The 16,289-nt window shown below is 40.7% G+C and overlaps 1 protein-coding gene across 2 annotated transcripts in view; it reads left to right on the top strand.

Annotated features, from left to right (window-relative positions):
- Positions 1–16,289, top strand: part of LOC127378683 (rho GTPase-activating protein 6) — an 81,830-nt gene that overhangs the window by 22,232 nt on the left and 43,309 nt on the right. Inside the window, exon 1 of one of the 2 annotated variants that reach the window (XM_051427818.1) lies at positions 12,271–12,702. The exons of the other annotated variant lie outside the window; for it this stretch is intronic. Within the exon in view, the coding sequence (XP_051283778.1) occupies positions 12,661–12,702 (42 nt within the window). The 5' untranslated portion in view covers positions 12,271–12,660. Of the gene's footprint in view, positions 1–12,270; positions 12,703–16,289 lie in introns of those variants that run through there. 2 annotated transcript variants of the gene reach the window in all.

Genomic DNA, 16,289 nt, shown 5'->3' with positions numbered 1-16,289 from the left:
AACTGAGCAAAACCTCCAGAGAATCCAACAAACAAAAAACTAAATGAACTAATAGATTCAGATAGAATAAAGGGCAAAACTTACAATAAAACGGTACAAAAGTGCCTCATTTGATTACAATATTCTCTATTTTTCACAAGTTAAGAGAATAAATGATAAGATTAATTGAGAAAAAGCCATTATTTCACCCCTCACAAGTGGACATGGACAACTGAAGTGTCGTTCGTCCCCGTTCTGCCCTTTACCCTGGTGGACATGAGGCCAGGGAGAGATTAATGATCTGAAACAGTGTGGATATAGGTGGAAATAAGTCCTATTGCAGTAGTCACATCGCTAATTGGATAAGCATTAACAAAGGTCAAGGAGTGTCAGACCAAAATATAGCAAATAATCTCGGCGGACATTAGGAAGACATAAGACGTCTTTGTTTGTGGTATACTTCAAGGCATCCGTCATACTATGTGTCGCAGCTCCCAGTCACACAACCTGTTCTGACCCCCAAGAAAGCCAAGAAATAGTGTGGCATATGTTAAAATCTAAGTATTAAAACTAGATTTTGGCCCAGGGTTTCAAGCATTATGTACTTCAGTTGTGCAAATTTAAACCAAAAACCAATTGACACACAGAAAATCTTGGCTTTTTTTCTAGCTTTTTTGGGGCCAATGGGAGTCTAGGACAGTTGCTTATGTCGCCTTTGTCAACAACTTGGACTTGGAACTTAAAACCAAAAGGGAAGGTTTGTGCTAGTTTATGTAACACAAGTTCAAATACTCTCGTAAACTCAATCTCAGAGCTAAACACGAAGCACAAGTCTTCAAAATGTCCCAGAATGCTCGCTAATAGGTCTCAAACATCTACGATGGCAGATTCACACACACAAAAGCCTCTGTGCAAATACACACACGGAGTGTTTGGATGAATGTGCCGAGAGAGATGCTATCCTTCAGCTGAAGGAGGCTAAGCCAACACACTCACGTCACATCACTCAGTGGACATTTTATTCTATTATTCAAGCTATTCCAAACCCTTCCACTCCAGGCGTATCTGGGGACTTGCTCAACAGAGAGAGACTCTTCAACGGCTGTTCCTCTGGCTTACTCAAGAGTCGGTCTAAACCCTCTGCGTCAGGCAGAACTGTGTCACTGACAAAAGAGAGGAGACAAAGCGAAAAAAGGAGTTTTTTGTTGTTGTTTTTCAAAGTGGGGATCATTTGACGTATTATAGCAGGTGTGGAGCTGGGCCCTTTCTTAAGCGCTGCCACTTTTTATTATGTCTGAATTTGCGGAAAAGCCTGCATGAGTTTGTAAAAGAGAGAGAAAATAAGAAAGAGTTACGGCTTGTTTCACCGTGTTATGCGGATCAGACACTAAATTCACTTTGCACTCGCACACAAGGGTGTTTTTTCTTCTCAAACTTACGCCGTGTTTTGACCCTTAGTGTACTTGTGGTCTGTTGTTTTTCTAGAATATGTCTAGTCTAACGTCTAGACTTCATAACTCAAATTTGGAGTTGGATATGTTTAAGACCCGCCTACAATTCTGTGACTTTGCATCCCACATCTAAGCTCATGTGAGCATGTTGATCTCACATCGCTCTCCTCCTGTTTTCCCATAATGATCCAGACGCTTCTACTGTGGTGCTATGGCAACAAGTGAGGGCTATTTTCTGCTTTCCTGCTGCCTGCGAATGCATCACAGCATTAAAATACAGGAATTATTTTCTAAGACTTGATATTACACAAATAATTGACCACATGTGAAATACAAAATTGGTGATTTCTGAGAAATCATAGCACATTACGGCACAATTAGACTACATTAGTGCATCATATTATGGGCTGACAGGTGGATATACAAACACACCCATACACACGCTATCACAGAAATACACACGTCCTTGTTATTGTGCTGTCCGGCACAGCTGGCGAGCTTAGACACCATGGCAACTGTTGTGGCAGAAAACATTAAGGAGGCGTGGGAGGTGCAGGACGCTTTGTGTGTGTGTGTGTGTGTGTGTGTGTGTGTGTGTGTGTGTGTGTGTGTGTGTGTGTGTGTGTGTGTGTGTGTGTGTGTGTGTGTGCGTGTGTGCGTGTGTGCGTGTGTGCGTGTGCGTGTGTGCATTAAGGTGGAGGAGCCGGAGCTGAGAGACGAGGTATCTGTATGTGAAAAGCCTTTATTATACAGACCACGAGGCCATTCAGTCGCACTAGAGGGACGAGAAGGTTGTGTTTGTCGAGCTCCGTATGAACAGTGCCATTCCTCATCATATTTATTTCGGACAGAGAGAAAATGCAAACATGCATCACTGTAAAACAAAAGGGATGAAACTCACTCATGCAGTTTGATGAAAAGCAAAAAAGTAAAAAGAAATTATGCTTTTTGTGATAAAAAATGTCATTTATTCATCAATTCTTTCATATTTCTTTCCATACTGAAAAATTAACAATACCTCTTTTCCCAGGATACATATCAGTAAAAATACAAAATGTTAGATATATATGTCTGTTTCTGTATCCTCATTGTGCAACGTTTAGAAATAGAATATCTGTTTCAAAAACACAAGTCAGATGACTAAATCTTGAGAAAGCTTCATTGGTCGGTTTATTATCCTGCTGGAAATTTTGCGTGTGTGTGTGGCAATGGTCACACATGCAACAACAACAACAAAAGGCATTACAATGAAAGACAGACATCAAACAGCATAGTGCTCCACAGTGTCAGAGAGCATAGAGCCATGTCATATTTTTTGTTTGTGTGTGTGTGAGACTAATCAAAACTACAGGGAGTTTTATTGGCATGTCTGCAAACCTCGACCAAATTTCAACCATTGTTTCACTTATTGTTTCTTCATTCCTTAAATGAGGTGATTTTTAAATGCAGTTTTGAATGAATTGTGTTCAGGCGAATACCTGGGACACAGTTGATTTGCCAAGCTTAAAATAATTTGGAGTCAATCCACAATATGAAAGAGTTAGCAAAATAGCATATATATATATATATAATATATTTCACATGGATTTTAACTGTCCTGCATTGTGGTACCTGATAAACGAAGCAGAGCATTTAAATCTGCCCGGCATTACGTAGGGACTCTCAGGGAGAAAGCTGCCAGCCGGCCAGTCAGGCAAACAAGCTGACAGAGCAGCAGGGGAGGAAGATGGATAGATCGGCAGAAGGGTGGAAGGTCAGATCAGCAGATGTATACACGAGAGACGAGACAGGCGTTCCTGAGGACCAGACACAGGTAAACATATAAATAGATGAGTGGAAAGACTGACACGCGGGCAGCTCTCGCTGACAACGTTTTCTTTTCTTCCTTGGAGATGACGTCACTGAATGTCAGGTGATGAAAACACACAGGCTGTGAGAGGTGTGCTGTGACATGAATAACACCTGCACACACACACACACACACACACACACACACACACACACACACACACACACACACACACACACACACACAGAAACATCAAGAAACACATGCTGGCACCAGATCCCATATGGACTTTGACCCGTCCAAAGTCAGGTTATTTCATATTTTTATTTACTGCTGGACCAAAAAATAACAAAATACATTCTAGTATGTTCTTGGGGCACTTTTTAAAAACAGATTCCACCAATTCTACTTTTGACAAGCATGAAGGCTCCTCCTTTAAAATGAAATGCTGCCCTTATAATACATTTTTGTGAAGTTGTTACACATAGCAATTCATGCATAGATGTTTCAACTGGAACATGACCAAGAACACATTTACTGCCTGTTTAAGTTTGGAAAACAAACACCATTCTTTATCTTTGTCCTAATAAAGAAGACTGTTCCTTTAGTTTTATTCACTGGACAGACAAACAAATGTCAAACCAGCTGCAGGAAATGACCCCAAATTAAAGACGAGACATGTGATAGCAGTTGGTTCCTCATAGTTAGAGTTGCTTGGGCAAATAGTCAAACTACAATAAGAAAGTATGCAGAGAAAATAATGATTAACCAAGAGCTGGATTGCGATCAATTATTCCTTAGCAGCTACGTAAATTAAATATAGCCCCAAGCATGTTGCAACAAGAAGCACTTGAAAACACATTGGTGAATGACATCATTGGCCGGCTAGGGATTTCACTCTGGAACTTTATATCCCAGGAGCAGACACATACACACCTACTCACAAATTGAGGCAACGACATCACACATGTGGAAGGTGGAAAAAATCTCAAAAGTATTGTTAGTCTGTGTTGAGATAAATTGTGAGTGACAGCTAAAGGTTTGAGGAGACTAACAGTTAAAAAGAAAACAGGTCAAGTTCAGTCGTCCATTATAATCATACAGCTACAATCATAGTGAAACGTGAGCGGGGGGGGGGTCTCATCAGAAGGTTTTTCAGCCTCAGTCAGCAGACTGGGAGCACCTGTGTACCTCTGCATTACTTTCACCTTCATCTCTACTGAGTGCTGCATCAAACTCACAACCTGTGGAGCTAAAAGCACACACTCTGGCCAGATCTGAAACCACTGGACTATCCTCTGAGTGTACAAGGCTTTCTGCACACAGTGGGACAATGACGTCACAGGCCAAGGGTATTTGTAGATGTTTAAACTTTAAACACTTGACAACAGTAAAAATGTTGGTAATGTTGAAATACTGGAAAAAACCTCATTCTGCTGGTGTCGGGTGTATTGGTAAATATTTTGGTGGTGGTGATATATAATCTATACACCGTTCGAAACATGGGCTATCTAGTATCCAGAGAACGTTGTGTGTGGAGTTTGGCAGCATTTGAATGAAAACGTTGAAGCCAATTACGAGATGTAAGCTGTTCACATTTGTGGCGTCCTCTAGAGGTGAAAGTGAGTCAAAATCGCTGTTATCTGCTTCCATTAAGACTTCTTAGTCATTCAATTAAGAGATGTACACAATTTCAAGCACAAAATGGCTCTTTGTCAAGCAGGAATCAATGTTTGTCTTGAATAAATAGTCTTAGTCACACCCAAAGGTGTGGCTATAACCTGATTTAAGATTTTAACGACAGTACATTGCAAACCAACATTGTACGCATGGTGGTTAAAAGTCATTGCAAAAGCAACAAAATTTATTAAAGATTCAGATACATGTCAAAGAGAAGACTCAAAATATTGTTTTTCACAGAGAAAACTTGAAGGGTCATTTGAGGTAAATACCCAACAATTACAAAATTCTGCCTGCAAGATGAATTCATGGTTCCTAAACTCGAAGATGTTGATGTCAGATCAGAGATGGCTCCACTAAAGAGTTGTTTTTTTTTGCTTGTTCGTAGGAATTTTTTGCAGCTCTCTCATACCCATACACAGTAAGTCCTCAGAATCAAATATTCCACACAAGCAATGGGGCCTGTTGTGTGTTTCTACATTGCAACCATAAAGTCAACAACGATCACCTTTATCTACTTTGATATTATCACATTCTCAGCGTTTCCTCTTGCAAAACACACTTTTCTATCTCGCAAAATGTAGCAGCCCTCGGGTCAGTGCCAAGCTGCAGAACACTCCTGACCTGCCCTCCGTTTTAAGCATGGTCTAATGGAGGTGGTATGGTGATGAAAGCCATATAGCCACGCTGGGCCAGTACCCAAAATTCCTTACTTACATCCCCCCTTCACCCCTCTCTACCCTTCCCTCCGTGTATTGGCCCTTAGGACAGAGTATGGAGATTTAGGACAAATGGGTTGGCCTGTTGATGGAAGCGCACAGATTGAATCCAGACCCACACTGTCGTCACCTTGTGTGTGTGTGTGTGTGTGTGTGTGTGTGTGTGTGTGTGTGTGTGTGTGTGTGTGTGTGTGTGTGTGTGTGTGTGTGTGTGTGTCCCTGTGTTTGGTGCATGTTGAGTGATCAGTTCCTCTAAAAAAAAAAGCTTTTCCACTGGGCGAGGGTCGTGTCTGGAGGGACGCTGTGGTTCGAGACCCTTGACAAGACATAATTTGTTGATCACATTTGTTTGTTTGTGCGTGTGTCTTCTTTATTTACTTCCCAAGTGAAGGAGTGGACCCACATTGTCTTTCTCTCTCTCTCTCTCTCTCTTTTACTCGCACACACACACACACACACACACACACACACACACACACACACACACACACACACACACACACATTCCCCAGTTCTGAGGTCATCCCCCAGAGCTGCTTTGTGCAGCTCCTGCTGTAAATTCGTTTATGTGTGCCCAGTTTTTACCATTACCCCCCCACCCACCCTCTCTCCCCTTTCTCTCATTTTCTTTCTCTTACACCCGTTCTTTGGGCTGTCTTGTGAAACCGAGGTCAAAGTTCATCATCTGAAAGAAGGAGAGATAAAAAACAAAGACCACAAGCTAATAAGCAGGAAAACATGTGGCAGAACTCCATGGTTTTGCTCCTTTGTTGTTTTTATTGGCTGTATGATTGTCAGATATTTATGTGTGTCTTCTTATTTAGTTAGTATTTTTTGTTGAATTTGATCAGCTGTGTCTGAGTTAGAAACTGGCATGGGATCACACACATATATATAGTTATATTATTACGTTCAATAATAGTGAATATTGTGAGAAGCAGACAAGATGTGCATAGCAAAATGAATCAGTATGCTCGGTGACGTAGTGACTACTCAGTGTTGTTGTTGAGCTGTAAGATGATAGCCTGATTGGTATTTTGTCCTTGGGATAGTGCATCATTTAATTTAATAAAGAGCTTTATTAAAGAGGGACAAAATGCTCACCAATGAATGTGATGAATCCACCGCACTGGCCACACCAGTTTTAAAACGCTATCTATCTAATTTCAGCATGTTAGCACTATAACTTGACAGGAACAACAAGAAAGTCATATAAGCTTTGCAGGTATTTTTTTACAAACAAAAGCACTGGGTCTGATTTTATAGCAACCCATCTAAAAGTTTAGACATTTCACCAAAAACCACAAATGCCAGAAATGAGGCTGGAGTTAAATTCAAGGGATCACCAAAGTTATTCATGTATACTCTGGGAGCCATAAATGTCTGCACACAATTTTGTGCCAATCCATGTAGTAGATAGAGAGATATTTCACTGAAAAATAAAAACGTCAACCTCACGATGATCCAAACTGTTAACCAAAGTCAGTTGGATGGATCCTCTGGATGTCTGTAAGAAGATTTGATGTAATCTATCCAATAGTTGTGGAGATACTTCAGTCTGGACCAACGTGGTAGTCCGACAGAAAGACTATTCCAGCTGGTGATCATCATCAGCATGACAAAACAAGAGACTGCAATACACTCTGCTTCTGTTTGTTGTTATATGCATCAACTAAACTAATAAATACATCTTGCGTCATGTTGCCAACTCATATTTTCAGGAGCTATTTGGAAACATGCATTACACATTGAGAACAACCTCTCTGCCCAGTCATTCTGACTTATGAACTATAACGAGATCTGATTCCTTACCCGCTTCCCCCCCGCCCAGCGACCTCTGGGAGCGAGGCGAGGTTGTGCATGTGATGCAACACATGCAAATACTTTGATCTGGGCCTTGCAACATCTATTTTGCGAGTGTTTATTAAACAGATCGAAGGCCTCGCAGGATTTTTCTCTGTCATTTACTGGATCGTCCTAAAGCACTTTAACAGAATACTTTCCACTCGACGGAGTGATTTCACAACTCAGGCATTCGGCCTTTGGAGGGAGGGTGCTGCACCTCCCGCCTGAACAATGTAAACATTAGCGTTTTTGCAGCGCGCTTTGACCATACAGCACTGGAATTATAGGCTGGCCTAGAATGTGCCCTGTAAAATTATATTGGAAATCTCAAGATGTGCATGCATAGGAGGTGATTTAAGCAGTGTGGGTCCACAGTGCTCATATTTTCTTGTTTTCTGATTGAGAATAGGTGCATTAGAGGTGATTTAGGATTACACAGAGAAAAAAAGAAACGATGATGCAGATTTAAATCGCCGTAAATACTCCTCACTGTCACTTCAGCTGCCTGGATTCCAAGCTGCTTCTTCTCTAGATGGACACCTAATAGCAGGGATGTGATATATCAACACAAAGAGGCCGTGCCAAACTCAACAGTGGAAAATCCTGAGCGCGCTTTGAAATTGATCTACGGTCGTACGAGGCCTCATTTCAGCATCATTTTAACAATTTCAAGATGATACGAGGAGTGATGGCCCGGCTGAGCTTGCGTCGCAGTGGCCTTTGCAAACAGTGTAATCCTGTTCTAACATTCAGCAGTAGCCCTTTTCCCGCCGGTTGCAACATGCATGTAAAACCGCACATCCATGCATTAGCGTCTTTTTCTTCCCCCCCTGCACTCCCTCTTCCACAGGCTCTGTGTATTCTGTGTGTGTGTGTGTGAGCCATGGTCACACTGGGACCATTGAAACACCATTTTAGGAGACAATGGGCTCCTCCTACAGGGCCATAAAACACAGCTTCTAACCTTTCATCTGAACCCCAGGCAGTGTTTTTAAGGGGAAAAAACATCTTTCTCCTCCCTTCATTATATCCTCCACATCATCACCAAGAATGTAACTTTTATTTTCATATGTCTATTTTTCAGGACTATTTTTTACTTGGCATGTTTTTCTAATTACCCTCAAAGGCATTAGTTTTTAATAGCAAGAAAATCATGTAATTTGAAAATGCAAATGATTCACATATCAATTTTGTATTCACTTTATATATGATTCATTTTATTGGAATTAGCTTATTTAGTTGTTTTTTTTACAGACAAAACAAATGGCATTACCGTCCACTTCCCATTCAAAGCCAATTTCAATTCAAGTTCATTCTTGACCTTGGAAAGTTTGACAAAACAATCCCAACTCAAGGTCCACTTACAGACTTTTTCTGGGGGTTTTGACTGTATCCAGGGTTTCTGCAGGTTTAAACAGGTCAAATATAAGACTTTTAAGACCTTTTTAAGACCATTATAAATGCAATTTAAGACCTATTTTACATCCATACTGGCAAGAACAATAGATAAGAGAAATCAGTATTGGTTCCATGTCAGCTTCAGTTTGTAGTTTTTTAAGGCTAAAATTCAGATGATTGGATTTTAGACTTCTTAAAAACCTACGGACACCCTGAATGTGACACATCTTCATCTGCCAACACTAATTAAGACATAGACATAAAATTGTATGGATAAAATCATAATAGTTACTGAGTTAGTATATCCCTGTTTATAACTGATTTAACCCCTGCTGATGAAAACTATCTGATGTGGTTAAAAGCACAAGTAAGGGCTAATAGGTGGACCTTAGGTTGGGCTTCTCCGTAATGCACTTTTGGGTTCGCAATAGTTTGGTTGGATTGAAATCCATGCTCTTTTATTCATTTTAATTTTAGTAAATACAAGCTTTATATGCAACATTATGATTATTGTAGTGTGATTTAATGAAGCATACACGCAAACAAGTCTGGATGTGATGGGTTTGGAATCTGAATTGGTAAAACAGGACTTTAGACAAACGTATCACTTTTATTAGTCATTTATTCCTTCATATCATCCCATCAGTAGTAATTCTCACCTTGAATGTCTGGCATGCAGCTGATTAAATAACAAAAAACTGAGTATTCACATGTTTTACATTTTCAAAAAATGACTCACTGACGTGTTTGCACGTTCCTCCCGTGTTCACCTTCATCCCCGTTCCAAACACATGTGAGGCAGGTGATTTGTATAGAGATATGAGCGTGTATACCTGCACTGTGCATGCTCGAATATGCTCCAGCTCCTTTGTGACTCTGAGTAGGCCAGCAGACACAATGAACGAATGTCCAAAATAAAGTGCGCATACAATGCACGTGAACGCAGCTCCACCTTCTGCCCCAATTTCATTCAATCCAAAGGCAATTTTCTTCTATATTAAGCAACTTTATACAACACCTCAAACGTTTGAGCGAAACCTCACTTAGACGAGATCTGATAAGCAGCCTGCCTATCAAAGAGCTATTCTCTGCAAGAACAGGTTTTCTGTCACCCGTAACTTTATAACACTGCAGGGTTTTGATGACACACTACAGCGCCCGGTTTATGGTTGAGTCAGCCTCCCCCAGTTTATCTGTTATCTCCAGATTTCAGAGTAAAGTAAGTGTTCCTCTTAACTTCTCAGCATTCTTTAAATGGCTACGGCGCTATCTTGATAAGAGGAGAGGAATTCAGCGTCTCTCTTTCACTCATTAACTCACTCACTCATTCACATATACTGGATGTAAAATTAGAGAGAAGAGTGTGGCCAGTTTGTGACTTTCTCCATAAAGCCACTCCTGCGGAGCAAATGGTTTTCATTAAGTGTGTGTGTGTGTGTCCGTATTAGGCCACCGTGTCCTTGATAAAACCGGGTTGTGCTCCATTTGTTTTGTGTACTTCTGTTATTTTCTTTATGAGGTTGGATGCAAGTGGAGTCTTTTGACACAGATTGCTCAACGCTGGTTCCACATCAAGTATTACACAAACCCAGTCAACCTCCCCCTCCTTCTGTTTCTTCCAGTGGTGGACTGGCCCTTTCATGGTTGCCCTTAAGAGCATATTTGAATAGGGGAACGCTCATAAATAAAAATTACCGCTGATTTTTACAGTGGAAGCAAGCGATCACAGTTTTGGTTCTGCGGTTCATCCAGTAAATTCTCTCCGCTGTGATTTATTTGCTACAGTAATTAGGCCTACAGCAAGCTATTTGTCACAGTTGGAAGAAAGCTTGTATCTCTGAAATATCAACTTTCCAGAGCCTGAGATAAATGGGTTTGTTTTCAGCTTGACCACAATGCATTTCTGGATATTTCCAGTGAGTATGAAAGTAATAATTCTACTCACAGGAGATCCAGTTTTATAAAAAAAAAAAAACACTTAAAATCCACATTATTTATATAATTAGATTGTACTTAAATTGTTTGTCTTGAATTTGAGACACCACAGACCAGAATTTATTTTATTTATATGATGACTAACACAGATATGTCCCTATCCCTCCTCACCTACAGCAAAAAGTTATAGTTCTCTACTATAAACTATCCAAAAACTCAAATCTCCCTATAAGGAGTTCCCCCAAGTCAAATCTTATCTACTGCGGAGCTCCATTTGTAGGTCACTGACATGAAAACATTTGAGCAGCCCTGCTGTTGATAATCAAAAGCTTCTTCCACTGCTAGTCCTCCTCTTTTTCTGTGCCACGCCCCTCCCCCCTCTGCCCCGCTCCACTTTTCAGCTTCAAATACCTTATGCCTGTCTGTTTGGCTAAAACGCACTAAATGCATGATACCTACACACATAAAGGCAGGGCTGAGGTGAACAAACAGGTTTGCTGGGTGTAAAGGAGTATAAGATATTCCGTGGCTAATGCCGGCCACATTCGATGCTGTCTGAAAGTAGAAAACAACATGCATTGGGATCCTTATGATGAGGGTGCGTTTTAGAAGTATCTGTAAGCATGTCAGAGCTCACCTTTTCATAACGGCTTTTAATTTTTGATTTAATGTTGTGTGCCCTTTAGTGTGGTTTTAGTTCTCTGGGATCTTTTATAATTTGAGGTATCTTGTGAAGCAGTGGTTCCCAACCTTTTTCCTGAATGGTAGACTGACGCCCACGTTATGGATATTTCATACTATATTCAATGCATAACAATAACAATAAAGAAAAAGCCATGCTGTATAGTGAATATCATGCATACATAGGATTCTTTTTTTTCTTTTTTGGAGCATTGTTCTTTTAGCTCTTTGGTTGTTTTAAAAGGAGTACTTTCCTAAAGCAGGACGATGGTGTTTAGCAGAGAGTGAATGCTCTGTGAATATAGCTTGTGTTCAGGTCTTCACCGTGCCCTTATCCTGTGAGTTTCTATCTTAAACGATAATCTAAACTTCAATAATAACACTTATGTAGAGATATGATATATAATGTTATGGTATATTTAAGTTCCCTTACACCCCTTAAAATCAAGAAGACCTCCATGTTGGGAACCAGCAAAGCACTTTGTAAATAATATGCATTATTATTAGTAGTAGTATTATTATTGTTACTTTTATGTTGAAAAGCCATACACTGTCACTAATGTCATTAAAATTAGTTTGTATTTAATTAGTTTGTCTTCATATTGAACAACAACTAATAAATAAAAAGAGTCTGTCTAAAGATATTTGTTTCAGTAACACTAGTAGCTTCCATCCAATTTTGTGATATTTGTGCAGAAATACCGCCCAAAACTCATATTTTGAAAATCTCTACCGGAAGCCCTCCACTGGCAGCCGACTTGACAGTCACACACACACTCTGCCTGCACTCGCTTTGGTTCAGCATCTGCCTTCACCGGAGTCCACGGAGCGCGCAGTATGGATCCGTTACGCATTACGCACTGTGGTGTCCTGTCTGGCACAGATGGTTTTCTGACACGCGCTTCTGACTGCTGTAATGACAACAACTCTTAAAAGCGCGCGCCGCGGTGACTTGCAGTAGAAAGAAAATAAAAATAAAGAAAAGAAGTCCAAGCTCTCTGTTTGTCTTTAATGTAGAAGAGGGAGAAGACTCAAGGGATTCGTGGAGACTCCCCCCCCCCCTTTCTTCTACGCTCCACTCCAACGCGGGCGCGCACACTTTTTTTTGGACTTATAACAGGATATCATTTGTCGCATCTACAGTTTTTTGGCATTTACTATATGTGGATACTTATTCGGGACCATGGGAGACTCCGTGTTCCTCGACAGGCAAAATTCCTATCTTGTAAGTACTGGCTCTGTTGGCCATAAATTAATTAGAATGACTGAGACCTTTACTGATAAGCCTTGAGGGCTTACATCTTCTGTTGTCTGAGAGAGCGTGTGCACGTCTAGTGTATATGTATGTGTGTGTGTGGGGGGGGGGGATTAAGATGACTTTAAGACAGTTTTGCATGTAGAGTTTAAATTATGCACAAAAACGTGCCATTGCAGAATTTCTATTGTTCTCTGTAAACAATCATCTGGCAGTAAATAAAGAAAATATGATTTTAAGATTTTAACAAATTAAAAGTCCCTCCCTGTACAATGTCTGTGACTGAAACTGAAATTTGAAACTGAGCAGAGCGAAAGAGGCCTCGGCATGCAAAAACTTCCTGTGATGGAACGTCTGTAAGTGACATGTGGTGTATAGAGCACATACACTCATGCAGAAACACAAGACCACACATGTTTCCTGGTCTGAAGAGGAGACTCACCACAGTAAAAAACACAGAAACCTAGAAGCAGGCTTCTGTTGGAGAGCCACAGGTGTTTTGTTTGACACTCTACACCTCAAAGCTCGGTGGCCAGATGAGGGCAAAACACACAGATATGGGTCAAGGCCGTGAGGACTGACCACCGCTCTGGTGAGAACAGCCCCTGCAAAATGACACCCTCAGCGTTTTGGAGCTCATATTTGGCTGTTTGGCATATTTTCTGACAAAGATTAGAAAAGCCTTCCAGGAAGAAGCGTCAGGTTGCTTGCAGAGCAGGTTCATTCAAAAACGTGGGAATTGAGTCCGTTTGTGCAGTGGACACAGATTCAAACATGCACACATGCTAGTATTTTATCATCCGCCCTCTCTCCTCTGTCCCCCTCCCTCTGTTTCCATCTCCCCCCCTTTACTCCTCTCCTGTGGTGAGGAATCCTCTGCTGACTGCTCCAGCGGTCTGTCTCCTCTTTATGAGCAATGTTTCTGTGGCTGGAAGCCCTCATAAAGCTACACGCATTGATTGGAAAACAATACAATTTTCTTTGGCTCGGCTGGCAGCACGTTGTGGTCCGGATTTGTGCTTTGTAGCATGGCCATGTGGTGTGAAAGCCGTCGCCACATGGCCCACAGTAATGGTGTCTAAAATTCATCCAACACAGACGATGATGAGGCTTTCAGTGCGCTGGCAAAACTGTTTTTGATGCACTTCTTCACTACAGAGTGTGCCATCTTGCTAGAGAAATGAATTGTCGTATTTGTTTATTCAAATTCTGGACTCCTTTTGTAAACCCAATAAATACATAATAGAAAATCCAGTTTACATCCTTGAGAATGGGGGATCTCATTGGACTAAAAGCAAAACAGATATAAGGCAAACACAATGTATGTTAAAAGCCGCAAGATGTAGAAATCCTATATGATTCTAGCACAATCCTGGTGAAAAATTAAGCCGATTTACCAGTTTTCCTTAGCTTCCCTGTGGTATTGAATGTTTTGTGGCATATGAAAGAATGAAATTGCAGATACAAGTGTCTGAAATCCCTTGCTGGATGTCTAAGCTCACCCTTAGGGTCAGGGTGAGGAGCTCAGACAAACAGAGGGACTAGAGTCAGCCGGAATCCAGTGGGTTGTGGTTCCTGCTGGATGCCACACTGTGGAGGTATTCCAGTTAAGTCCAGTTGGGAGGATACCTGGGGCAGACAAAGAAAACAAAATAGAGAGATTATGTATTCTACTCTGCTTGGGAATGCTCCAAGATCCCCCAAGAAGAACTGGTGGAGGTAAAGGTAAAATGACATGAGGGCTACTTTGCTTAGTCTGCAACCATGAGCTCAGATAGATAGATTCAAATAAGCAGCAATGATTACTTTCTGGGATATATGCGAAGACAAGAGTGGTGACAGAAATATTTGTTGATAAATGTATCTATACAGGGCTCCATCTAACAAACAAACTTTAAAATAAATAAATAGTGCCAGAAATGTAATCTTGTAGCCATTAAAAGGTGAATTATTGCTGCTTTTCTTTGTCTTTTATTAGAGTAAATCATATTTTTTGGGTGTTTAGAACTATTGGTCGGATAAAACAAGAAATCTATAGAAACCTCTTTAGTTGTTGGAAAAAGGGATGGACATTTTTCACTATTTTTGGACATTATTAATTGAGGAAATAATCTGTCGATAATAAAAATAATCGTTAGTTGCAATATCAACTTGGTGTGTTGGCTAGTCAGTAAATTAGACTGCTCAAACTGCTTGTATGGATAAAATGGTTAAGCGCTAAATCAAAACTGGGCTTTAAAGGAGAATATGTAAGCTTTGTTTTGAACATTTGAGCCAATATGTTAATAGGCTGTAACTGGAGTAGGTAGCTGGGGTGATGTTAATGCCAATTGTGGTCATTGAAGGAACTGCTCCTTTAAATGAAACCTAAGCGTCACTTTTGCTTGGTTTGATATCTGATGAAATGTCATGCCTTTTCTTCAATATGAATGGATTTTCCACTTTGGCCTTGTGACAGTGTCGCAGCTCTATGATTCATCAGATTTCCGGCCTTTCCTGGTTCATGAGGACACACTATGAGTACGTGGGTGTGCTAAAGGCATGTGAACACGTCTGCAAAGTTTCTGTTGATACTCTACATTTCATGAGCAAGCAGTAAAAAATCTAGTAATCAAGCAAAGTAAGTCTGGGGTGTGCACTTTTTGACTTTGCCAAGCTGTAAAAGAAAATATAGTTTGCACTGGAAAATGTGTCTAAACAGAAGTCAAGCATGGTAATCTCCTTTGTGGAGGCTTTATAAGGTAAGAAATCCATTCAGACAGCATCTATCCATTCTAAATATATGAAATCTTTCCTCAGGAAACCTTAAACCACGTCTTTATTGCGAAAAGCAGCAGGTAAAGGCACAAGATTTATGTCTCAACGCTGCATCACAATCAAATACTAGTGGGCTTTCAGCCAGGCTGCTCATTGCTGTCTCATAAATCCTCAACACTTAGTTGAACTTGGTACAAGAATGCAGTTAAAATATGAGAAAGAAGCAGTTCCAAAGCAAAATGCATTTGTGTTAATGGAGGATTATGCCCCTTCAAGCAGCTCTTCGTCGGCCAATGATAAACAAATACAGGCTTTTGTCATTCCTGCCTGGGCAGATGAATATTTCCGGTTCTAGGTTACCAGACTGGAGACACACGCAAGGATGGAGAAGACGGAGGAAGAAAGCCAGAACGCAAGTGAAAGAGATGTGTAACAGCACCTCGCGGTTGCCAGTGCGTAAACGTTTAATCCCCCTCGAGGCCGCCGTGCATTTGTTCCACTTGTAGTGACGTGTAATGTATTCTACTTATGGCGTCAAGGCATTGTACTAATAGAAAACTATCAGGGATAACATACAACAGTCTGGATTGATGGCTCAGCTTCTGTCTGGAGAGGAATTTGTTTTCCAGTATTACAGACTACAGGTTTACATGGTATTAAAAATGACACACAGGCAATCATCAGGCAAGATTCATCACTTGCACAGGCGATAAAAATGTCAGGATGAACGAATCATTCCTAATACAATGGTTAATCAGAAAAAAAGAAAAGAAACACTACTCGGTTGGCTTTGCTTCAAA

The sequence above is a fragment of the Dicentrarchus labrax genome, unplaced genomic scaffold (assembly GCF_905237075.1).
Source record: "Dicentrarchus labrax unplaced genomic scaffold, dlabrax2021, whole genome shotgun sequence".
In the NCBI taxonomy this organism is placed as follows: domain Eukaryota; kingdom Metazoa; phylum Chordata; class Actinopteri; family Moronidae; genus Dicentrarchus; species Dicentrarchus labrax.
Note: the sequence above shows the minus strand (reverse complement) of the source record. Positions and strands in the feature narration are given on the sequence as shown.